This window comes from Papio anubis, chromosome 3 (assembly GCF_008728515.1).
Source record: "Papio anubis isolate 15944 chromosome 3, Panubis1.0, whole genome shotgun sequence".
NCBI classification, from domain to species: domain Eukaryota; kingdom Metazoa; phylum Chordata; class Mammalia; order Primates; family Cercopithecidae; genus Papio; species Papio anubis.
In genome coordinates, this window is record NC_044978.1 from 88,005,757 (window position 1) to 88,031,227 (window position 25,471).

The window sequence follows — 25,471 nt, forward strand, 5'->3', positions numbered from 1 at the left end:
TTACAGTATGATTTGATTTTTAGAACTCCTGTAGAGTTGACAAAGTAAGACATTTGTGTGATTTAACCAAAAATATAAGACCCAAGGTGATTAAGTGTAAACAAAGAGAATCAAACACAAAATACATTTGATAAGGGATAATTTTCTAGAATGGTCAGAGAAGGCCTTAAGATAAAATATGATCTGGATGTTAAAGAATAGTGAATGTTTGATTAGAAAGAGAAATAAATAGTATCACGGCCAATGAATATTTTTAAAGCAGTAAACATTTATGTATAAAACTCATAAAAACTAATCTCTTTGACTGGATGAGGATTCTCAATCTTGCACGAGACAAGGACCCTGAGATTCCTGCAGGGAATGCGGGAATTTAGTAAGTCATACTGTATATCCCAGTTTCACCATGATCCTATGTTTACCAAAAGTACATAAAATACTCTTTTATATATTTTTTATAAACACAGATTTGTATTGTTCTATGGCATTAAGATTTTTTACTGTTAAACTGAGGGAAGGAAATGTCCCTAAAAGTCATTTTCTTTCCAAAGACTGATTACTAAATAATGTGTACTCTACTTGGAAGTTTCCCAACAATTTCTAAAAAAGAAAACCAAAACAGTAAAACAGGAATAAAAATTGGGATTTTACTCCACAAAAACAAACTTAGACTGTTTCAATTCTTCATAATGCCAGGTAATGCAGTTTTGCCTGAGACCAGTAGCTATTTCTCAAATAAGGTGTCTATTTCTTCTTTTTGTATAGTTCTGATTTAACAAGTTTGGAACTTTAAAAAAAAAAAAAAAAAAAAAAAAAAAAAAAAGATACCAGTGCATCACTGACTTGAGATTTTTTAGTTCTTTCACTGTGTTCTTGCCTTTAGGGTAGATCAGAATCGCTCAGAAAATGGAGTAGAACTGTTTCATTTTGGGAACCTTTTCATAAAAGAAAATATTCTCCAGAGAGAAAAAGATAAACTGATAGGGAAGAGAAAGATGTGTTCTTTAGTTTAAACAAAATTTCAAAAGACTTTTATGTAAAATTTCTGAAGCACTTTAAAGCTATTATGCTAACAGTGTATACAGTATGTGGGAGTGGGAGTCAATTATTCACTGCTAAAGTGAGAATTACTGTATTTGAATAAAATTGATGTTAACTAGAATTTTTTAAAGCAATATAATAAAATTGGATTGCAAGCACCTTCAAAACCCAATCATTGGAAAATAGCTGTGAAGAATCTGTGAGTTAACCATTTGATAGTTAGAAAGAGATGATCATAAAGTACTCTGGAATTATAACCTATTAGTTACAGTATGATTTGACTCTTAAAGCTCCTGCAGCTTAAGACAGCAGTAATACTATCTGGCAAAATGAAACAGTGAGAAAAATAGGTTTATTCTTGCCATCTTAAAACCAATAATAGTTGTGATCAGATTCATATTTAAATGTCCAATAGTTCTGATTGGTAGTTCATACTTACCTGCAATTAGTAAATAGCATTCAGAAAGTTATGAGAACTAAATGTTCCATCTCTTGGTATAGCCCACATAAATTCATTCAGTCTCATCCTTTCCAGCCTGTGCTGTCTTCCCGCCAGTCTCCCTGTCTCTGTGTCTTCACTCTGAGAGCTCTGCAAGATGCCATAGCAAAAGATGTAGGTTTGAATCACAGCTCTGCCATTAAGCAACTAACTCATTTAAATTTATTGGACATGCAGTGGCGTTGCTATGAGATGAGAAAAAAAAATGTTCATTTGTGAATATTACATGAAATCGCTTTGAAACAAAATGCTGTGCGATATTAAGACATTATCATTAGTGAATATTTTATGTTATTATTTTGTCGCATGTTAGTGCAAGGCTTCACAGAAGCTTGCAGGAAAATTCCCTTATTCCTCTGTTTCTTATTTATAATTTCACTATATGCCTCAATCTACCATTCTCACCTATCTCTCTCCTTATCTTGCTGTTTCTCCACTTTTTTGCCTACATACTTATTTCTATCGAAAATATTTATCTCATTCTTCTGCCTGTCTATGTGGTCTAGACCCACTCCAGTCTGCATTTCCATAAAGACTTCTGTTGGTGGTCCTTCTCTGAATGTCTGCAGTGCTAATCATTTTCTCTTATATTTATTGTTTACTGTTTTTCTTGATAGCTTTTCCATGCATTCCTGTTTTTCCCAGTGAGATTATAATTAGTTTGAAACATGAGGCTTTTTGGTGCACATGATAAAGCCAAGTTGCGTGCCTTGTACATGATAGGCAGTCAATACATGCATTGATTTAAGCATTTTTTTTTTTTTTTTTTTTTGGAGAATTAAGAGCAAGACTGTGACCAAAAGTACCCTATCAATATTGACCCACAGACCTTTATCTCACTTTAAATCGCTCCTATAACCAGTGCTGATACCCTTTCTAAATTGGAGTTAAACATTGCAGAGCACTTTGCACATTTCAGTTGTTGAATTTTCTCCTGTGAATCTGTAAACCTAAAGGAAAAACTATTTCCTAATTACTCCAATACACCAATCAGATGAAAATTACAGTTATGACACATAGCTTCAGTTTTTTAAAAAAATATTTGCCCCCTGTAAAAGTGATTTTAGCTCAACCCACTCACCGATACAGTAAACCTTTATTGAGAACTTACTACATACCAAGCACCATACCATACTAGGTGTTGGGGATATAAACAAAACAAGACAGACATGGTCTTTGCCCTAGTGTACTTAATAATCTGGTAGTATGATAGACATTAAATAAATAATTCCCCCAATAATTATTTATGTGTATTTGGAAAAAGCAACAAAGAAAAGAGTGGTGTGATATGAGAGTGAAAATTATTCTGTGGGGACTAATTGGGGAAGTGACATTTAAGCAATCGGTGAGAGTAAAATCTCTCTGGATTGAGAAATAGAGTGGCAGATGTGAACATTGGCTTAAACAACTCAGTTTGGCCAAAAATTGTAATGAACCTCTGGGAAAATGTATTTTATACCTTGATGTTAACACTTAACTTCATTTTCTCTGTAGAGGTACACCTGTGCTGCAAAAGAATCTAAAGTAAACGACAGTAGGCTTCCATGTAGTACAAGTTCTCTGTAGTTCAGATGGGTTGTTGGATGGATGGGTGACTAGATGAGTGGTTAGATATATGATGTATATGTAGAGAAATATAAACATATATACCAGGGGTATGTAACTTAGTTCCAGTACAAACTACTGACAGTAAAATTAAGGAAATTTGTTAAATGAAAATTATTTTGGATTTGAGAGGAAAGTCTAATGGCAACCAAACTAATTTAGTAATCAAGACCAAACATTTAAATGATAACCAAGAAAGAAATCAATTCAATATTAAAGTAGTTAAGGAAGAGAGAGGTGGAAGATTGCTTTTATAAGATGCACATGGAAAGCATCAGCTGTGGTTTTCCTGTGTCCCCACCCAAATCTCACCTTGAATTGTAATAATCCCCACGTATCAAGGTCAGGGCCAGGTAGAGATAAGTGAATCATGGAAGTGGTTTCTCCCACACTGTTCACATGGTAGTAAGTCTCACAAGATCTGATGGTTTTATAAATGGGAGTTCCCCTGCACCAAGCTCTCTTGCCTGTCACCATGTAAGACATGCCTTTGCTTTTCCTTTGTCTTTCACCATGATTGTGAGGCCTCCCTAGCCATGTGGAGCTGTGAGTCCATTAAACCTCTTTCCTTTATAAATTACCCAGTCTCAGGTATGTCTTTATTAGCGGCATGAGAACAGACTGCATCATTTGCTAAAATTAGGAGATGCAAAAGTCTATCCTTTTTGATAGGGAAAATATATGATATTTTGGACTTATAAGTTAGCAACTTGATGTAATTGCTGATAAAAAGCCTTTCAGTCTTACCAAAGCTTGATGTTTTCAGCATCCTCATATATTTTCCAGTCAAAAAGGAGTCATAGGCTTCAAGAAGATACCGTTTATAAGTAAAAACAGAATTTCTGGCTTGGCAGGAAGATACCATTGTAAGAGAGAATGGAATTGCTGCTATAATGAACAAACATAAGAATTTTGCTGGCAGTCATGATATGAGCATAAAGGAACAGATGTAACATATCAGATGCCAGCTCAACTTGGTCTCCAGACTTCTGGCGGGAACCCTCAGTGACACTGTCTACACAGTGTGGTATGGCCAGACCTCAGAAGCTCATTCCATACTATACCACAATTTTTTTCCACTAGGAGGTTGTTTTATCATTCAGGAATATTTTTCACACACTTATAGATCTCTGCTACCCCTGTGGTTCACAAGCCAAATTCAGAACCAGTTAGCTCAGATCTTTTTGAGAGGGAGATGAGGAGTCTCAGAAAGGAAAGTTGAATCTATACCCAGGCGTCCCCAAGTAACATATCTGTCTCCACCACAGCACATGAAAGAGCTCCTCCCCTACAAAGTTGAACCATGTTTTATAGCAAAGATTCATTTCTACGAGCCTGAGGCTTGTCTTAAGCATGGACATAACTTTTACCATTGACTTTTTAAAGCATTTTTTTTTTTGTATCCTTACAACCACAGGTTAAATGTGATTACTAGTTGCTTTACAAGTTGCATAAAATTAATCCAGAGACTTTGCCCCATAACAACAGTTTTCTCAGCATGTACTTTTTTCCTGCCATCATCTCAAACCTGAAGATGCTCTTAATGGGTCCTGAGTACTTGTTTGCCCCAGATCACTTATTGCATTATAAAAAATGTAAACATACAGTCAGGGTAGTATATTTGGTACTTTCCAGTAATTGTAGGCCAAGGTTGTTTTACTTTTTTATTTTTGTTTTTTTACTAAAGCAAAACAATAAGACGTCCCCCCAACCCCTAATTTATTCCTTCATTTATTTGATAAAGATTCTTAAAGCCATGTGGATATGATAGAATTAGACACACTAGAAAGATAATTTCTCATAATCATTATTAAGCCTAAGAGAGTTCACTGAGAAATGGTATGAAATACAATAATTTATATGAAGGAATAAAGTAGAAACTACAAACAAAACCCTTTAGTATTCTTTTATTATCAATATGAGGTGGTAGATGGGCCAGGCACGTCCCAGCACTTTGAGAGGCTGCGGTGGGCAGATCATGAGGTCAGAAGTTCAAGACCAGCCTGGCCAATATGGTGAAACCCCATCAGTACTAAACATACAAAAATTAGCCGGGCATGGTGGCCCGCACCTGTAGTTCCAGCTGCTCAGGAAGCTGAGGAGTAAGAATCGCTGGAACCTGGGAGGTGGAGGCTGCAGTGAGCCAAGATCACACCATTGCATTCCAGCCTGGGCAACAGAGTGAGACTCCATCTAAAAATATATATATATATATATAAAATTCACTGCAGAGTGGTTTCAGCAGAATGTCTCCTCTCATTGCATTTTATATCCAAGATTCAACATGTGTAATTAATCCAACCGTGATATTAATTTCATTTACCATTGTCATTATCTTTGTCACTTTGAGTGATATAGCTTGATATATATATATATCTACATATATATATATATATATATAGAGAGAGAGAGAGAGAGAGAGAGATTTTTTTAGACGGAGTTTTGCTCTGTCCCCCAAGCTGGAGTGCAGTGGCTCAATCTCAGCTCACTGCAAGCTCCGCCTCCGGGGTTCACACCATTCTTCTACCTTGGCCCCAAGTGGTTGGGACTACATGCACCCGCCACCACGCCCGGCTAAGTTTTTATATTTTTAGTAGAGACGGGGTTTCACCCTGTTAGCCATATTTTTTAAAGTCTTCTGTTGGTAATATATTTAGCCAATGTAAATATTTCCCTTCAGTTGTGATAGCATACTATACCTATGCTATTCACTTTGTTCCTATAAACAGCATATAATACTAACTTTTTTGAGCACTTACTATGTGCCAGATACTGCTCAAAGAGTTTATGTGTATAAATGCATTTAGTCTTTCAACAACCCTATGAATTACTCTATAATCTTGATTTTATTCATGAAAATCTAGGGCACAAAGGAACTGCATATTTTTCCCAAGGTTGACACAAGCTGATACCAGAAAGCACTGAAATTGAAACTCAGCATACTGACTGCAGAGCCCACATATTAACCTCTGTCTGTACTCTCCTGCCTTAGCTTTGTTGTGTGAAATGTCTGTGAACGATCCGCTAATCCACTCTTCATCTCATGGTTCCATTATGTTTAGGTGACTCTAACCATTCTTCAATAAGAAAAGAAAGCTTTTGAAATGAAGAGTTATTTGTTATCACTTTAAAATTACCTGAGTGTTATGCATCCAAATATATGCATTATTAAAAGAACGAAGTTAGAATACCTTTTACATTTTTCTGAAATAAATAATTCATTAATCCCTTTAAAATGTATTCCCTAACGCACTTTTGCTTTTGTTTATTCAGCTCCACTGTGAAAGTGTCATTGCTGGAGGCCACTTTGTAAATCAGTTAGTTTTAATCCAGTAGTCACTTGCTCACATTTAAACATTTAATTAATGGAAGGGATGGTAAAATATAAACTATCCCACTATCCCATTAAAATTTAATATTGAAAGATACCTTGTACTATATATTTTAATTGAATGAATCTGCACATAATCTCTGTATCTTTGCACCAACAAATGACCGTCTTGATTTCTTAAAAATCACTACTCTCTAATTGTAAATTTAGTTAAGTAGTTGTGAAACTTCAACAAAGTAAGACACAGTGTGTGAGGTAATTCTTGCTTTTCACAAAGCTTTGCCTATAGAATTACAAGATTTCAGATGTCAGAGTTATGGGAGACCTTACCAGGGAACAAAGGAGGATTCCATGCTGAATCCTCCATACAGATTCATTGCCAAGTGCTCTTCTGCCACCAGCTGAAAAGGGTCAATCAAAGAATCCATCTTAAAGCATTGAATTCCATTGTCTGATAGCCCTGATGGTTAGTTGAATCTTCAGTTGAACTAAAACCTACTTCTCTACAAATCTCATTCTCTATAAAGCATTCAGCAAGAGAAAAACAGTAACAATCCGAGGAATGTTAAAAACTTGAATTAATGGATTGTCACTTGCTATTCATTATCTAGGAATTCTAGACCTGCAAGAGACTCTTAGACTTTACTCTTACAGTGTCAAAAAGTCTGCCATGACATTATTTCCATGGAAAACAATGTTGATACGAAGTGTAGGAACTTAATACTAACTCAGTGCCAAGGATATCTTGGAGATAACCCAGAATAATTGCAAGCTATAGCTCAAGGCCTGATACAAAGTCCAAGCTTGAAGTTGAAAAGGGTCTTCTACGAATGTGTAGAGATAACACCAGTTTCAAAATACCTCCCACCAGAGTACAGTTACCCTTATTAGGCTTTTGGAGCTGTACCAAATGAGAGCAAGGCAAAGGCACAGTGTTTACTATCCCTATGCCTTCTCCTCCAATAGCTTAAAGCTTCAGCTAAGACTCTCTCTCTCTCTCTGTTTTTAGTCTAGGTTTGCATAAGCCTCACTTTAGCATCATCATAATATAGATTAGAGCATAAATGAATTCACTAGCTAAAACTGTTAAGAAACTGATAATTGCCAGTGATTCTTTCTTATTAACAACAAAAAAAAATTTGCTAGAAGAAATTCAAATACTCTATGCAAAATTATAATGTTAGAAATGATTCACAATGTTTAACTGGTCTTGAGCTACTTACAAAGATCAATTATTGGCCCCAAATTCTCTGGATCCTAGTATTTAAGTATAATATATTAGGTGGGAATTATAAAATGGCAAACTATTTAAAATAGATAGCCATGCCCTCCTTGAAGAATTTGAAACAGACTTATAATACTTTACATTTCTCAGGGACAAAATATTTCATCTGATTAAGATTATCATGCATATTAATCACATGTGTTTTGTTTTGTTTTGTTTTGTTTTCCTGCCCCATTCTCAGCAATTGGATTATTTGATCTTTATACTTTAAAAATGAGAGGGCAGATATTATTCCTGTTTTACAAGTTTGAAGGTAAAGACTAAAGAAGGAGAAATATTTGCCCAAGTTCATGCAGTTACCGTGTGACAGAACTAGTGTCGTTTCCACTGTTCTCTAATTTACATGCTCTTACAATTTTAAAACAAACAGTTTAGCCTTTGAGGTGACACATTGCCTTTTACCTAAATTCCTTTATGTTTCCTTCAGATTTCTGTTTGTATTTTGTTAGTTATGTTTTTAGTATCCTGATTGGTTATATGCTTTGTGTTTCCTTCCTCTCTTTTTCCCTCTTCTCCCATTTTCTGTTTTCATTCCTTAGGTCTTTTCTTCAACCAACACAATTAAGCATCAACCATATGCCAGATTCAGTAGATAACACTATAAAAGAATAAAAAAGGATCTGTGCCTCCCTCATTCCTTCTATTGTCTTCCTTCCACTTACTTTACCCAAAATTCTATATATGAATAATAACCTGGTTAATAATTTGCTAACCCTATATTAAGAATGGAAACATACAGAATTGACCCTGGAACAATACAGCAGTTAGGGGTGCCAGCCCCCGCTGCAATCAAAAATCCACGTGTAACTTTTGATTCACCAAAAACTTAACTACTAATAACCTACTGTTGCCCAGAGCCTTCCTGATAACATAAACAGTCAATTAACACATATTTTGTATGTTACGTGTGTTATATTCTGTATGTTACGTGTGTTATATTCTGTATTTTTATAGTATATGATACACAAAACCTAGAGAAAAAAATGTCCTGAAGGAAATCATAAGCAAGAGAAAATATATATACTATTCATTAAGTAGATGTGGATTATCATAAAAGTTTTCATCCTCATCATCTTCATTTGGAGTAGGCTGAGGAGAAGAAAGAAGAAGAGGGGTTGGTCTTGCTATCTCAGGGCTGGCAGAAGCAGAAGAAAATCTGCATATAAATGGACCTGTGCAGTTCAAAACTGCATTGTTCAGTGCTCAACAGTACACACACATGCGCACATGCACATAGTCAGAAGATTACCTCATACTGTTTCCCAGAAATATCTAATGCCATCTTTGCCCTTAATGTAAGTAAGATAATATGAATATTTTATTTAGGAGACTTACAACAAAGTTCAAAAAGGTGTTGTAGGTACTATGAAGGATGCATGTACAAGGTATATAAGGTATATAAAGATTGAGAATGTATTTCCATTTCCACCTAATGAGTAAGAGGAGTGGGGCAAGGGCTAGAATGGACATAAAGTGATTATATAGAGTAGCATACATGTGTGTCCTTGATACATACAAAATAATTATCTCACAGCTTCAAGTAAGTCATATATACCTACTGTTTGTATCCACTAATAACAAAATATTTCAGAATGGCTGAAATTTAGTCATTATGAGCCAGGCATGGTGGTGTGTGCCTGTAGTCCCAGTTACTTGGGAGGCTGAAGCGGGAGGATCACTTGAGCCCAGGAGTTCGAAACTGCGGTTAGCTATGATTGTGCTATTGTCTTCCAGCCTGAGCAACAGAGCAAGATCCCATCTCTTGAAAAATAAAAAAAGAAAAATTTAGTCATTATATGAATTTACTGAAAATTTGCCTGTGAAAGACCCTATATTAGGCACTGGATGAAACAATATAAACATTACCTTTCTCATACTGAAGAATATCATGGTCAAATTACCTAAAAATTTAAGGTTTGACATCTATCTTCATAAGTGACTTGAACACATACTTTTCACTTAAGCTTATGATCTAGAGAGTAAAATTTATGAGTACAGTCCTTGCTCACCAAATACTGTAACCATCATGAATTAGTACATTTCCCTTTAACTAAGTTATTAATAATATTTAAAAGAATCTTTTAAGGACAGAATTCATCCAGCAAGAACTAGGACACTGAAAGGGGAAAAAAATGGAGGTGGAAGTTAGAAATCAGATTTTAAAATGAAAGGAATTGTAGAGACTGTTTTCATGAATGCTATAATATATACTACGGAAAAGTATGCATATATGTGAATATACATATATACATCTTCACACAATCTTAAATGAAAATTGTACCCCCAAAAAGTAATTTTTATGAGAAAATACAGATTTTTGAAAACTAAGTAGCATGGCTCCCAGAATTTAAAAAACCCCTTGCATGCAGCATACCGGCATAATCTTCAAATGCTGCCATAGAACATTATGAGTTGCATGGGTCCTGCTTCAGGAATTGTATCCACCAAGGCATTATGCCTCCTTTCGTGATGGTAGGACTTTGCCAAAAGAACACACTGATGCTAGTTTTTCTGCTAGGGCATCTGCGGGTGGAAGAATTGGAAGGAAAAAACATCCTGGGTCTATTATGCAATTTCTTTGTGCTTTTGCTATTTCTGGATGGATTATGATTCTGGAATGCCCCCATTTGGTTTCTTCTCATCTTTGTTTCTTTTCTCTCCCTCTTTCCCATATTCTGAAGGTGAAAGAGGATGGTCAGTTAGGGATAAGGAGATGAAAGACATTAGCAAAAGGGTGAGGACAGGAATAAAATTCAAGTCATTTTCCATTCTTTTGACCTCTTCTCCCCTGTCTTAAAATCGGGACTAGTGGTGTGAAGAGTGCCAGAGGTATGGTGGAAGCATTACAGTTACAGGTTTTTCAGAAAAAGAACTTCGTATTCCTCTGGACACCCACTTGAGAAGTGATGAGCCCATGTGTGGTTCGGTAAACTGGTTAATACCACTTGTTAGCAATCATTTTGATAGCTGGTCTTTAATTAGAAGCTTTCTTTTGATCTTTCTACTCTTGTCATTCATTGCTTTGTCTCCAGTTTCCCTGGGTGATGGAAATTGTAGACAGTATGTTGAGAAATGTTTTCAAGTTTTCATTAAATACTAGCTTTTTTTTTTTTTGGTCTCATCAAAATTTCAAATTAAAGTAAGAAAGACCCCCTGTTTTACAGATTTGGATATGGTCAGGCAACTTAGTACATGGCTTGGTTGACAGAGCAGTGGAGTAAGATAGATTCTATTCCTTGGACTTCACTATGTACAGGGGACCAGTTGTGTTATTAGATATAATCGAGGTACAGTCCCCCTTCTGCATTCACCAAGTAGGAGCAGGCCCTTGATTACTAATTTTACATCTTTTACAGCATGTCTTTGAACCCAGGGTTCTACAGGTACTATAAAATGAGTGGATTGCATTTTTAAGACAGTAATTTTGACATCAGAAGAAGAACTGGCAGTCAGGCTTCCAGATTTGTGGGATTAGTATTCTTTTCATTATACCAAATTTCCTTCCAGCTGTTCTTCATACCTGCCAGTACAACAGAAGAGCATTTATTTCTGTGGTGTCTGGTGTGCTCTGAAGGATGGTTAATAATGTCAGGCCTGCATGTATGTCAGAGTCTCTCTGTTACAATTGTTAAGTGACAAGAGGTCATGTGGAATTGCCAGTAGAATAAAGGAGCTCCTTGGTGGTAGACTTTTGTTCTTTTTTTCTTCTGTTTCTCAGACAAGGGCTCAGGAGGTGGTCTTGAGTGATTATTGAAGTACAACTATTTGTATTATTTATATTGTACTGGAGATAAACGTCTTTCAAGTACTTCAGAGAAGAGCACACTGTTAGGGCTCCAGTTGGGTTTTGTAATCCCAATGACAGTCGGAGGCAGGTGGCAGGGGCGGAGGATGTGGGAGGTGGAAGATGAAACGTTAACTGTGAATTTCGTGACTGCAGATATTTTGGACTGTTTTAGTTTTTTTTTTTTTTCCTCATGTATTTCTGTGTTATATATTTATTTTACAAAAATATCAGAATTTTGAGTAACTTACTAATGTAAGGTTGTTCAAAAAGTATTTTTGCATAAATGTGTTGCTGAAGAAAAAAGAATACATATTGGTGTAATTTCATTTTTCAATTTAGGATTTTTCAAGCTAGAGAAAAATTAGAAAAAATTCTATTTATAGCTTATAGAACTACTGAGAATATTATTTATTGCATTAGTGATGAGGCCTTTCATTGTTTACAATGAAGTTTGTTAACATCATTCAGATCCGGAAGAGATTTTATAAATTATTTATAAACCCACATAGTTAGGTAACTGAGACTTAACTTAAAGATACTAAGTACCTTAGTCTGGTGAATAATTAGTGACAGATTCCATCTTGTAGTCTGGACTCCTGGCTTTCCAGTCCAGTGCTCTTCTTTAAAGAGATTAAACATGGAAGGAGAAAGAATTTGTGTCCACAACTTGATAGACACTGAATTATTTATACTATTAGAATGAATATATTATGATGTACTAGAAGGATCAGGGACTTTAGACTCAGGCCAAAAGTGAGATTTACCTCTTTCTAAGTGTGACTGTAGGCAGATAACCTCTCTGTTTGCTTATTTTCTTTTTTTTTTTTTTTTTTATCTTTTTTTTTTTTAATTTATTTATTATTATTATACTGTAAGTTGAATTTTTATGTGCATACTTGATGCAGGTTTGTTACATATGTATACTTATTGCCCATGTTGGTGTGCTGCACCCATCAACTCAAATCATTTACATCAGGTATAACTCAATGCAGTCCCTCCCTCCCCCTCCCATGATAGGCCCACGGTGTTGTGATGTTCCCCTTCCGAGTCCAAGTGATCTCATTGTTCAGTTCCCACCTGGTGAGAACATCACGGTGTTTGGTTTTTCTGTTCTTGTGATAGTTTGCTAAGAATGATGGATTCCAGCTGCATCCATGTCCCCTACAAAGGACCTGGCTGTCCTTTTTTTCCAAAATATAAATGATAAGAACCACTTTTGAGGAATATTGTGAAGATTTGTAATTATGTTTATAAAGGGCCACACATAATGCCTGGCATATATCAGATACTCAGTAAATAAATGAAAATAAAATCTAAAAACAATATTGCTTTTATCAGTAGGTACTGAAGTAAATTATATTGAGCCAAGATCAAATGAAGTTTTATCTCACCAGCTACAAAACAGAACTTCTGTTTTGTCTATTGGATGAGCCTTATCCTTGCTTGTGAATTGCATCCTGTTTCACTCAAACATGTATTTTGGCAAAAACTAAAACCTCTTTAATTATGAAATCCATATTCAAAGTTAAATTATTATAACAGCTAGGACTAGAATTCATACATTTATAATTTATGAGAGACAGCAGGGAATGAAAGAAAGGGAATGAATTTGGTGTCAGAAAAAGCTGAGTAAGATCTGTCAGTTACTGGTTGCGTGATCTTGAGCAAGTTTCTCCATTTCTCAACCACAAGTCCTTTGTAACATAAGGGCAGTCACACCTGCTTCTCAGATTTGTTGTGCAGATTATTACATAAAGCCTATCTCTTGCCTCCAGGGCACTGTTAACTATAATATTTACTTTTCTTCTGCATGCTATACCACCAACCTAAGGTTAATAAAAAGTGGGGGAACTTAGAGGAGAAATTACTCTTCAAAAAGACAATTTAAAGCCTTAAAGATTCATCTGAAGATACGAGGATGCATTTCTGCTGTGAATATTCAGTGTTCCGAAATAGTAAAAACCTTTTACATGGAGCTAGAGCTCTGGTAGCACTTAGCAAAGATAGGAAATACGTCACCTTTCTTAAACTGAAAATCAAAAGTATTGGTATGGTAGTTTGCCTTGATTTTTTTTTTTATTTTGCATGTTTTTAATATCATGTAAATGTATCCTTATGGCATAAACGATAAAGCAACATAAAAGGGAATGAGTTTACAGAAACATATGCAGGAATTAGAATTCCACAGGAAGAAGAGGATGACTACCTTCATATCAGTATTGCCTACACTATCTACATTTCTTGTCCCCAAAGTGTCTGTGATTATATGTTCCCTGGAACCATGTTGGTCAGCCAGAAATAACAATGCAAAACAAAGGCCTTACCATTCACAAGTACGAGTTTAGTTAAATGCAGGCTGCTAAAAACATCAACATATTGTTAGGCTCCAATATGATATATATAGTATCCACACCACAGAAAACGATATATTCTCCCCGTACTCTGCACTGTTCAAACCGACCTAGAAGATTATATTACTTCTGGGCCACATTTTAGCAGAGACATTGCCGATCTGGCATGCATTCAGAATAGGTTGAGCATGATGAGCTAAAGCGTCAAGAAGCCATGTCATATTAAAGAGGGTGAAAGGGGATAAAAATAATTTGCTTGAAAAAGATTATAAAGCAGATACCAAGATGTGTCTCCAGCTCCTGAGCATCCATTCTGAGTATAAACAAAAAAGTAATGATTAATTTTTCTGTATTTTCAACCCCGTAACATAAACAAGAAAAAATCCTATGATATCATGTAGACTCCGTTGGTTACTGTCTTCTAATGTAATACTAATTATGCCCTGAGTAGATAATAAAAATGAAATCTTGCCAAAGCCTAAGAAGATATGCTTGAGTATCATATTTAATATTTAAAAGGCTGTCATTCAGAAGCAGAATGACAGCCTTTTAAATATTAAATATGAAACGCATAGCAAAACTATGATCAGTGACTGGTAAAGGCAGGTTTAAACTCAACCTGAGAATTTCCTGCAACTTAAAATTGTCTATCCGTAGAATAGGTGACCCCCACTAAAACAGGTGACTTTTCCTTTATTGAAAGTACTTACATAGACGTGAAGCATGCACATTTGTTTTCCTGAGTCATAGATGGACATCTTTTTCAGAAATCAAGGATAGAGTTAGATAGAAGCACATTATTTTATGTGAGATTCAATCCAAACATTTTACTTTATTAAGTCAAGAAAGCAATCTACCATAGGGTAACTATAGTTAACAATAATAGATTATAATTTCAAATAGCTGGAAGGAGAATATTGAATGTTCCAAACAAAAATAAATGATAAATGTTTGATATGGTATTTAATGTATAGCTAATTACCCTGATCTGATTACTGTGCATTATATGTATCAAAACATCACTATATACCCCATGAATATGTACTATTATTATGTTAATTTAAAAAATAAAATAAGCATTAAAAAATAAAGCAATCTAACTTAAACTATTTTGTACAACTGTTGGGAGTTCTACTAGATGAAGTTTTATTTTTAAAAAATAAATTCATTCAAATATTTCAGGAGATTATTATGTCAAACTTAGCTGTGCCACTTTTATTAGTGTCATCAGATATCAAATTTTAAGACTAAAGTATTCTTGGCTGAAAGGGGAGCTTGATACAATTCCTGACAGACATTAGATTAACTATTTTTATAAATATTTTCCAATTTGTTATACAATTCCATATTAAGTATTCATATATTGTGTAGAGTAAGGTTCAAGTACATAAGTTATATAAGCATTCTGGGATGCCTAAGGTATAAGCCTGGATGTTTTGGAACTTCAGTCAAATGGTTGAATTTTCTTGATGAGGTAAAGCCATACATAGAAGCCGAAATATGTCGTGTGTTTCTGACATCCTTTTTTGGTTATTTTTAGCTGCAGTATTGAAGTATGAGAACAATGTTATGAATATCAGGCAATTCAACTGTTCTCCTCATCCATACTGGCTTCCAAATTTCATGGATGTTTTTACTTGGTCCCTGCCTTTTGTTGGGGAAAAAGGTATGTTGTGGAATCCTGAGATGTTCTTCTTAAAATAGTTTAGGAAGGAAGGAAAGGAGATTAAACACTCAGAAAGAGAAGAACTTTGGCCCAGCCAATAAAATGTACAAGTTGTACAATGAAAGATGTGATTTGGAGGTAGAAGTGTGTCACTCTGCATCCTATTAACAGAACACAATTGGTGAATTAGGGGGAAGCAGAAAAAAACAAAAACAAAAACGAATATTTAGGAAATTTTTACAATTTTATTAGAATAATATAACTCTTTAAAATATAATGGAAATACAGCTTTACCTGGTTTCAAGTAATGTCTACACTTTTTCCTTACCCCTTTGTACTATAATCCCAAAGGACTATTTAATTTTATCTGCCAAATTAAAAGATTATCTGCCAAATTAAAAGATTAGGATAGCCATGCTCTCCTTACATTTCTGATGTTAATAAATTATTATTTGATAGTGCTTAATGGCTACAATATTTTGAAGAACAATATGTACAACAACAAAGTAGTTCATCAATAATGTAGGCATTAGCACATTATAAGGTACAGAACAGGAGACAAATTTACATTTTAAAAGTTGTTTATTAACTTTCTTCTTGCCTGCCTTCTTTCCCCCTCTGTTTTGCTTTCATATGTTGACTTAAATGCCAACAAAAATTTTGAAGACATGCCTGCACCACTTGTTTTTCATTCAGGAGGCCTAACAGTGATACACAGATTGATTATCACGTATCGTCTCATATTTTCCATGAGAAGGTGAATGGGCATTACAAGAAAGATGAGTGTTCCCTACGTATCAGAGTAATGATGTCCTATAAGGAGTATCAGAGAAAAGCTAAATATTTTTCTGAAACCCTAATTGTTGTTTTCCCTTTAAATGCCCTAAAATGATTAAACCAGTGAAGTTTTGAGTTGTCAGCAAAGAAGTCTTCCCTTTGGATATCAAAATAATCAAAAATAAATTTTTAATAGTCTCTGATAAATAATCCCAGTACTACTCCATATTACAACTTTCTTGCACTGATCAAATTGGAGTAGCGTCATCTGTTGACTTCACTGGAAGCAGAAGCAGTGTGAATCCTGACAACTGTGGGGCACCTTTTGAGCACTCTTTATTTGAATTGTTTCTATTAATTATTAAAATTTGGGACATTTATTAGAAATCAGCATATTAATCTGTTGGTACACAAAATCCAGTTTTGATAATTAAACTGAAACTCTGGATCAATGTTGGCTCCATTGAAGTTTCACTCTGTATCATACATCTTCAATTCTAGAAGGACATTTTTTGAAATAGCATTTTACTTTAAAAACTAGCTCTCAAAGAAGCAGTAGACAGGCTTCTTTTCACGTGCATAGTAGAATCCAATCTAATTTCAAAAATTGTTAAATGTAAATAGCGTGCTTTGTAGTATAAAAATAATGCAGTACTAATTTCCTCTGTACAACACTTTTATATAATCCTACTGTAATCTATTAAGTAAATTTCTGATTAAACTGCAACTATTTAATTTTTTAAGCATTTTTGAAAATCAAATTTAATGATACTTCTGTCAATACATTTTTAAAATTAGTATTCTGAAAAATACTTCAGATATATTAGTTTCTCAATCAGCAGTTTGTAATAAACACAAAACCACATGCCTATAATGGCGTGAAGTTCTCTAGGTGATTAAAAATATTTTAAAAATTCATCATTCTTAGTCCCTACTGAACAGAAGGTTGTAATCTGATCTAGATTAAGCCTTATCATTGTGTGATAATAAAAATTCAAAAAAACCTATTTTCTCTTTCATTGATTTATAGTATATTCACATCCACATATTTGATTTGTCATTGTCTATTGACCTAGAGCTAGTAAATGTTACCATTAGATACCATAAGCATGAACTAATAGTTTTATAAAGTCTGCATAGAATTACAAAGGCTGTTTTTTATGATCTGGATGTTTCTGGAAACTGCTTCTATATACAATCTAAATAAGAAATGTTATTGCTACGTTTGCTCATTAACATTGCCAGAGTAATAGTTAAGGTTGTAACAGAAAACCCCCGACTTTTCTTTCTTTGCTTTCTCTCTTTAGTGACTGAGATGCTGGTAAATGTCCTCAACATCTGCTCTGATGATGAACTAGGGTCAGAAGAAGATGGATTTGATGGTAAGAGGCTTGAGCCTTTGTGCTAATGCTATTTGCCAGATAATTACTTGGAGTCTCATTGCTAAACCTAAGAATAAATTTCTAAGATTTGGATTATGTTTAAAACATAACATATTATGCCTGTAATCCCAGCACTTTGGGAGGCCGAGGCAGGCGGATCACGAGGTCAGGAGATCGAGACCATCCTGGCTAACACGGTGAAACCCCATCTCTACTAAAAATACAAAAAATTAGCCAGGTGTGGTGGTGGGCGCCTGTAGTCCCAGCTACCCGGGAGGCTGAGGCAGGAGAATGTTGTGAACCTGGGAAGCGGAGCTTGCAGTGAGCCAAGATCACTCCACTGTACTCCAGCCTGGGTGACAGAGCCAGACTCCATCTCAAAAAAAAAAAAAAGAAAAAAAAAAAATATATATATAAAAAATTGAGAATGAAAGATATGATTTTATTTTGTTTACTTTTTAAAAGTATAAGAAACATATATGAGAATTTTCTCGTTACTTTAAAAACATTGTTAAAGTAGTAAACTGTTTTAATAAGCTTTCAGTAGCTCATATTGCTAAGTGACCTTTTTTGGCTTTTTGATACAAATGTAATCCTTTATTTTCTAACAAATGTTACCATTTACTGGACAATTTCTTTTACCAGGCAATTTAAAAATGTCCTTTAATGGAATTGCTCATGTCAATTATTCAAGTTTTGATATTTATGATAAAAGAAGGCATTTACATATTGATATATTGGTATTTATATCAATCCCAATATTTCTTCTTTCTGTAGTAATAGGTAATCAATAAACTATGAGGAGTTTTTTATGTTTTTTAAGATATTACTTGGTGTTTACCCTCACAGAGTATGCTTTTTCTGCAAGGGGCACAGATCCATGAAGTTAAATATGGAGGAGAAAATTACCCTGAGTCTTACAAAAGCACCTCAAAATGAATAGAAACTGACAAAATGTACTTAGAGAAGAAAAGCATAAAAGCAAACTTTACTGCATTTAAGAAGTACAGTTGGGGCTGGGTGCAGTGGTTCCTAGCACTTTGATAGGCTGAGGCAGGAGATCACCTGAGCCCAGGATTTTGAGACCAGCCTGGGAAACATAGGGAGAACTCATTTCTACAAAAAATTAGCCATGTGTGGTGGTGCATGATTCTGGTCTCAGCTACTCAGAAGGCTAAAGTGGGAGGAAATCTTGAGCCCAGGAGGTTGAGGCTGCAGTGAGCCATGGTCATACCACAATACTCCAGCCTGGGTGACAGAGCAAGATCCCGTCTCAAAAAAAAGCAGAAGTACAGTCAGCCCTCCATATCAGAGGGCTCTGCATCCATGGATTCAAACAACCTCAGATTGAAAATAATTCAGGAAAAAGTTGCATCTGTACTGAACACATACAGACATTTATTGTCTTGTCATTGTTCCTTAAATAATGCAGGTTAACAACTATCTACATAGCACTGACATTGTATTCAGTATTGTAAGTAGTCTGGAGATTACTTAAAGTATACTCAGAGGTCCTAGATTCAGGACACTCAGGGTTATAAGATGCATTAAAAACCTATTCCTTGAAGAAGTTGCAAACTGGTTGGAGAGACTGATGCATAAACCAATAATATCAATAAAATGAGGCAAATTATAAATAAAGGGCGAAGAGGGCAAGGGAAACTAGATATTATGGTGAGTTTAAATGGATAAAATTTATACCTTTAAAAACTGCACTGGAGTAAAATGAAAAGAGAATGTGGTCCTTTCTGAAAGTTGGTTTCCAAATGGCATGATTTAATGTTTACCTGAGCTTAATACAGGTCATGGCTATAAATGGAAAATACCTAATGCTACAGGCAAAAGAAAAATAAACCTATTCATACACTCATGTAAATAGAGTCTATATACTTAGGTAAATTAAATGTATAAGATTTATTTCTAACATCTCATAGTTTTTCTCCTTTCTGCAACTTATCTTGTCTTCATTACTTTTCTTCATATACTATTTTTGAGTCATATACCACATTGCAAGGAGATGTGCAACATAGGGAAGGAAAGGGAAAAATTGATATATTAAAAAAACAACTTTACTGGGCTAAAATTTAGAATATATAAGAACTTAAATATATTGACATATTTTGAAATATGCAGGAGATCAATGGACATTTTGTGCTTTATCTAAATTCTAGATGTTTCATATGTTATAGCCACAGTTTGCTACTGTTATCTTTTAAATGATAATACTATTTTCAGAATGGCAGAAACTATTTCCTAAAAAAATACTAACCACAGGGAACCTAAATCTTAAACATCAACAAACATTTTTCAGTATGTACCTTTCACTATAGTCCTTTTATTCTTTAAAAGAAAGATTAGCATTAATACAGTGATAATCCCCTATTAACAAATGTTTGTTTTGCCAAGTCCACTAGCCAGTATTTATGATATAGAGAACAAAAATGTAACATACTGTAGAGAATAAGAATGTATAGACCTACATATGTTCGTAATTTTTATGTTAATCCATTCACTCAGCAAATATATATTCAGTATCTACTAAGTACTAGGTACCATAGCCAAAATGACTGTACATTTCACTGTTACATGTTATTCCTGCACACTTAAACATCACCAAGACTAACCCTGTGCTTACTTCACTTCTAGTAAGCTCCCTTTACTCATCATCTCAATCACTTACGTGAAAGGATTTGTTTTGTCAGATACTTTTTAAAAAAATAATTAGTTCTAATCAGTGTGCTGTGCTCATCACCAATTACTTTTTAAACTCTGTTTTAATTCCAATTATAGGAGTGTATGTTTTTCTTAGGGCCCTTGGAAGAATTTTTTTCTTTCTAAGCAGACCCCTGAATACCCACTTTACCACTCTTTAAGTTTTAAGTCAGTCCTGCAGAGAAATTTTGTCCTCCCAGGTGCAGGGAGGAAGATGGTCAGGAATACCTAACCTGCTCTTACCAACTGGAAAAGATGAGCTTTATCTCTCACTTTTATCCACTTCCTTCAGTGATCCATTCCTATCAGGTTAAACATCATTAAGTTATTTATCTTTCTGAACAGTTTATTCTGCTTTAGCTTATTTCTGCTCAGCTGTATTAACAGTAAGATTAGTGTTTTCAAAATTTTAAGTGAAATTTACACACAGGCTAATTAAAATATATAATGCATATTAAAAGTCCTATGTGTCTATATATGACTTGTCAGTTTGGGAGTGAGCAGAAAGAGATAAAATTATTGCTATATAATTTTTAGGGATAGACAACTGAATTTCCTTCGTTTCCTGTATATTGGACCTCACTTAACCAGTAGTATGTGGGTGTTTTTTCTGCCTTTTTTCCCCATCTTATTTAAAATTTGTTGGTGTATTTCCCTTAGTCAAACTAAAGAGAAACAATCATCTAGTCTTATGCTTTATTTCTTTTGTATATGTGCATATGGGAGGAGAAGGAAGAAAGAGATGAGGAAAGGTGAAAGAAAAAATCCTTCTGCCTGATTGGGCTTTGCCAGCATATGATAAGCAGTGCAGGCCTTGGTTCCATGAGCAGCATCAGATTCAAATTTCATAGAAAAAGAGCCTAGAGGAACTGAAGAAGAGAAATTAAATTCAGCAAGGAGAGGCATCATATACATTATGCATTAACGATAGGTTATGATTGAGAAGAAGCTGGTGCTTTGGGAAAAACATATTAGGTTCTACATTTACCCTTTGTGAATAGTTTTCTCCTTTCTAAACAGGGTGATAATAGAAGAATGCTGAATGCCTCTCCATTGAATGTGGAAACTGACGGGCCAGCATTAGTGTGATATTGTCTGCCCACATTTTTCTAGATGCAAGTTTAAGAGCATGTTCAGTGTGAACATTGAGGACTTTAGGGATCTGAGCCTGAGATGTGTCAAAGTTAATGTTAATAGATGCTGTCATCGGTTTGTAACTGTGACTTCTAAATGTGACCTTTTAGTTCAAATCTCATAAATTTGTCATTTAAGAAAAAACACAGAAATAAAAGTTTTAAGTTTTAATTAAAAGTCTATTTTGCTGGGTACGGTGGCGCATGCCTATAATCCCAGCACTTTGGGAGGCCAAGGCCGGCATATCACTTGAGATCAGGAGTTGGAGACCAGCCTGGCCAACATGGCAAAACCTTGTCTCTGCTAAAAATACAAAAAAATAGGTGTGCATGGTGGTGCACGTCTGTATTCACAGCTACTTGGGAAGCTGAGGCACAGAATCGCTTGAATCCGGGAGACAGAGGTTGCAGTGAGCCATGATTACACCACTGCACTCCAACCTGGCTCAGAGTGAGACTGCCAAAAAAAAAAAAAAAGTTTATTCTACTTAAGATATTATATATTTCAGTATGAGCAATCAGGAGTCCTAGCACTTGATGTAACAAGACAGCAAAACTGGATTTCCTCAAAGGGTTAGGGTTAGGGTGCTCAAAGATGCTCAAAGAATAATTTGTAAAGTTTCTTAGAAATCCTTGATTTTCTTTGTGAATACTGTTTATTGATATATTGAAGTGAGTTTTTGTTTGTTTGTTTGGTCACATTATTTCCAACCTCAGGATAAAATTTCCAAATTTCTGCACCCCGTCCTTCCTGCCTGCAGCCTGTAGCCTGTCTCCCTCATGGGGCTGGCTCTCTCCTGCTGCTTGCCAGGCTCCTTATTTGTTGGCTGAAAAGGCAAAGCAGAAATCAGAAGACATCCAAAGACTTAAATAAAATTCTTCCTTACATTGCTGCTTATTTTAAGTGGGCTATCCCTTCATGAGTCATTTATCAAGCCCTTCTCAATATTTCATTCCATCTCCAATGCGAATGGGAAAGTCAAAGGTAATAATAGTGCCTGTACAGTCCATGACTGTCTTTTATCTTATCAGCTTGACTTTTTAGTGTCTATAGCGCCTATAGCAATTTAGAGATGCTCCTCATTTCCTTCAGAATCTGTCAACTCGTCTTTACTATTTAATGATGATGTTAGTGACAGCAACTAACACGTACATGTTAGGGATCAAGCTTAGTTCTTTAATTTACTAATTTTACCTTCTGGCCAACAAAAGATTTGTTATTATTAACTGTCATTTATGTTAAGTTTACTAGACAATTTATATTATCTTTCATCCTCAAAACAGCCTATTGATATAGGTACTATTATTATCCTTATTTTACACATAAAGTGATCCAGCCTCAGTAAGTTGAAAACCTAAGTTCATCCAGCTAGCGAAGTGCACCAGAGCCTGGATTCAACTAATGTCTGCCTGGTTGTCAGGCTCTTAAACTTCCCACCACATGTGATTACAATGTTTGAAATTTTTTTCATTCAGTGTGATGCTTTAAAAAAAAAAAAAAAAAAACTAACTAATAAGCAAATATAATATGCTTTAATTTGTTCTATTAAATATACTGTAAAATAAAATATAAATATAACAATATATAAGTATACTGTAAAATAAAAATATTTTATGGAATGAAGAAATATATTTTGCGGTATTATTTGGCCATGAAAGTCAATGCATATGAAACAATATCATTCTATTATTTTAACATAGGCTAAGAAGAAATGTGTTTCATCTTGTGAAAAATTTAGGTGTATCTGAGCAGACAGAAAGCCTTCTGGCTCAGTCAGGCTTCTGGATAGAAACCATGTCATGATTCCCTCCTCCTTAGCTTCTGTCTTATAAGTAAAGGAATTTGATAGGCTGTCTGGAAAAAGATTGCTGCTTTAAATTGGCCTGTGGTCGTCTTTGTTGAAAATAAAATTAAAAACTTCTGTTATCTTGTAAAGTTTGGAAGCAGTTTAGTGCCAATGAATGTCTTTTGATGATCTAATTTATATGTATTAGGGTCTTTGTTTCCTGTTTCCACTTCTTATTTTGGATGATAAAATGATAGTCTGGTTTCAATTTAGGATTGTTATTCACTGGAACACTTTAGAGAAAAAAGAAATCCAAGTAGAGATATCACATTTGGTAGATAATGCACATTAATGAAGACAACTCATTTCAGACCAAGCTTTAGTAAGTGATTCCAAAGTAGAGCTAACAGAAATCAACCTTCATTACAAGGGTTTCTTTATTGTTCGTTATTATAATAAGGAAGTCTGGAGAAACAGTAAGCATTGGAAACCTAGTGATAGTTTTGTAAGTTAGGAATAGTTATTTATCTGGGACTGTCTTTTAGGTCCTAAAATCGTAGGCACTGAGATCACTTTTTAAAAAAATACAAATTATGTTTGAGACTGTGATATGTGATAAGTCTCACTCACCAGAAGAACCTATGAAAGTGAAACTGAAGTCCTGTAGAATGAGAAAGGAAAGAAAATATAATAAAGTGAATACATTTCAAGATAAATACAGTTTCCGGCTGCACTGGAAAGACTTAATATTAAATTAGAATTTATGTGTCTGCTTTTATCTAAAGAGCAAACCACATGGTAGAACTCTTTTTTTTTTTTTTTTTTTTTTTTTTGAGAGGCCCAGGTCTGGCTTGTCGCCAGGCTGGGTGCAGTGGCGGATCTCAGCTCACTGCAAGCTCCGCCTCGGGTTCAGCCATTCTCACCACCTCAGCCTCCCGGTAGCTGGGACTACAGAGGCCGCCACCTACCGTAGCTAGTTTTGTATTTCTTTCTTTTTTTTTTTTTTCTTTTGAGGCCGGGTCTCTCTGTCGCCCAGGCTGGAGTGCAGTGGCAGGATCTCAGCTCACTGCAAGCTCGCCTCGGGTTCACGCCGTCCTGCCTCAGCCTCCCGGTAGCTGGGACTACAGGCGCCAGCCACCTGCGTAGCTAGTTTTTTTGTATTTTTTAGTAGAGACAGGGTTTCACCGTGTTAGCCAGGATGGTCTCGATCTCCTGACCTCGTGATCCGCCCGTCTCGGCCTCCCAAAGTGCTGGGATTACAGGCTTGAGCCACCGCGCCCGGCCAGAACTCTTATCCTTTATCAATGTTTTTGCCTTTTTCCTAGTGTTAACCATAAGCAGGTGAATATGGAATCAGAGTAGCTTTTTGCATGCCTCTATGAAATCATCTATATCGTATACCAGAAAATTATCTTCCATAGTCTGCCTTGAATTAGATAATTCTTCATGTCTATTATCACAGATTCTAGAGTATCTCCCTACCTATTTCTGTCTAGCTGTTAACAGTTGTAGAGAACTTAAAGTGCAAAGTTGGGAATTAGTGTGACTAATGTATACTGATCCTTGAGGAATACTTTTCTAAGGGTATGAATATATTATTTTCTACCAAAACTGTATTTATTTGCCATGATGAATGTTTGACCTAGCAAAAAGCATTTGACACTAATAATTCTTTTGTAGAAATGCCTTAGCACTCCAAGCATAAAGGGATTACCCCAAATCATTACTTTCAGATAGTCACAGAATCTAAATGGGTTTGATTAATTTAAAAATCTAAATGGACTGAATAAATTAAGTTTAAGGATTTAACTGTAGAAAGTCCCATCACTTTGTGCATTTAGCAGCACATAGGCTAAGAGCCATTAGCTTGGAGCTTTTTTTTGTGCTGTGATTATTATTTCTGAGCAACTCATTTTAGCATCCTATATTTCAATTTCCCAATCTAAAAAAATGATGTTATAGCCTGTAATATTTGACAGTTTAGGGGGAATATATTACATTTTAATATAAAAAATAGAAACAAACCCATTTAGACATACAAAAGAAAATATGCTGTAAGGAACACAGTGGTGATGAGATTCTTGTTCTGTCAACATTGAAGCCTAACCTGAAGTTAGT

General features: G+C 35.1%; 1 protein-coding gene across 5 annotated transcripts in view; it reads left to right on the forward strand.

Annotated features, from left to right (window-relative positions):
* PPP3CA (protein phosphatase 3 catalytic subunit alpha) overlaps positions 1–25,471 on the forward strand; it is a 280,082-nt gene that overhangs the window by 222,771 nt on the left and 31,840 nt on the right. For all 5 annotated transcript variants that reach the window (XM_017958529.3, XM_021938664.2, XM_031664405.1 and 2 more), the window contains 2 exons: positions 15,437–15,562; positions 17,647–17,721. In XM_017958529.3, the coding sequence (XP_017814018.2) occupies positions 15,437–15,562; positions 17,647–17,721 (201 nt within the window). The remainder of the gene's footprint in view (positions 1–15,436; positions 15,563–17,646; positions 17,722–25,471) is intronic.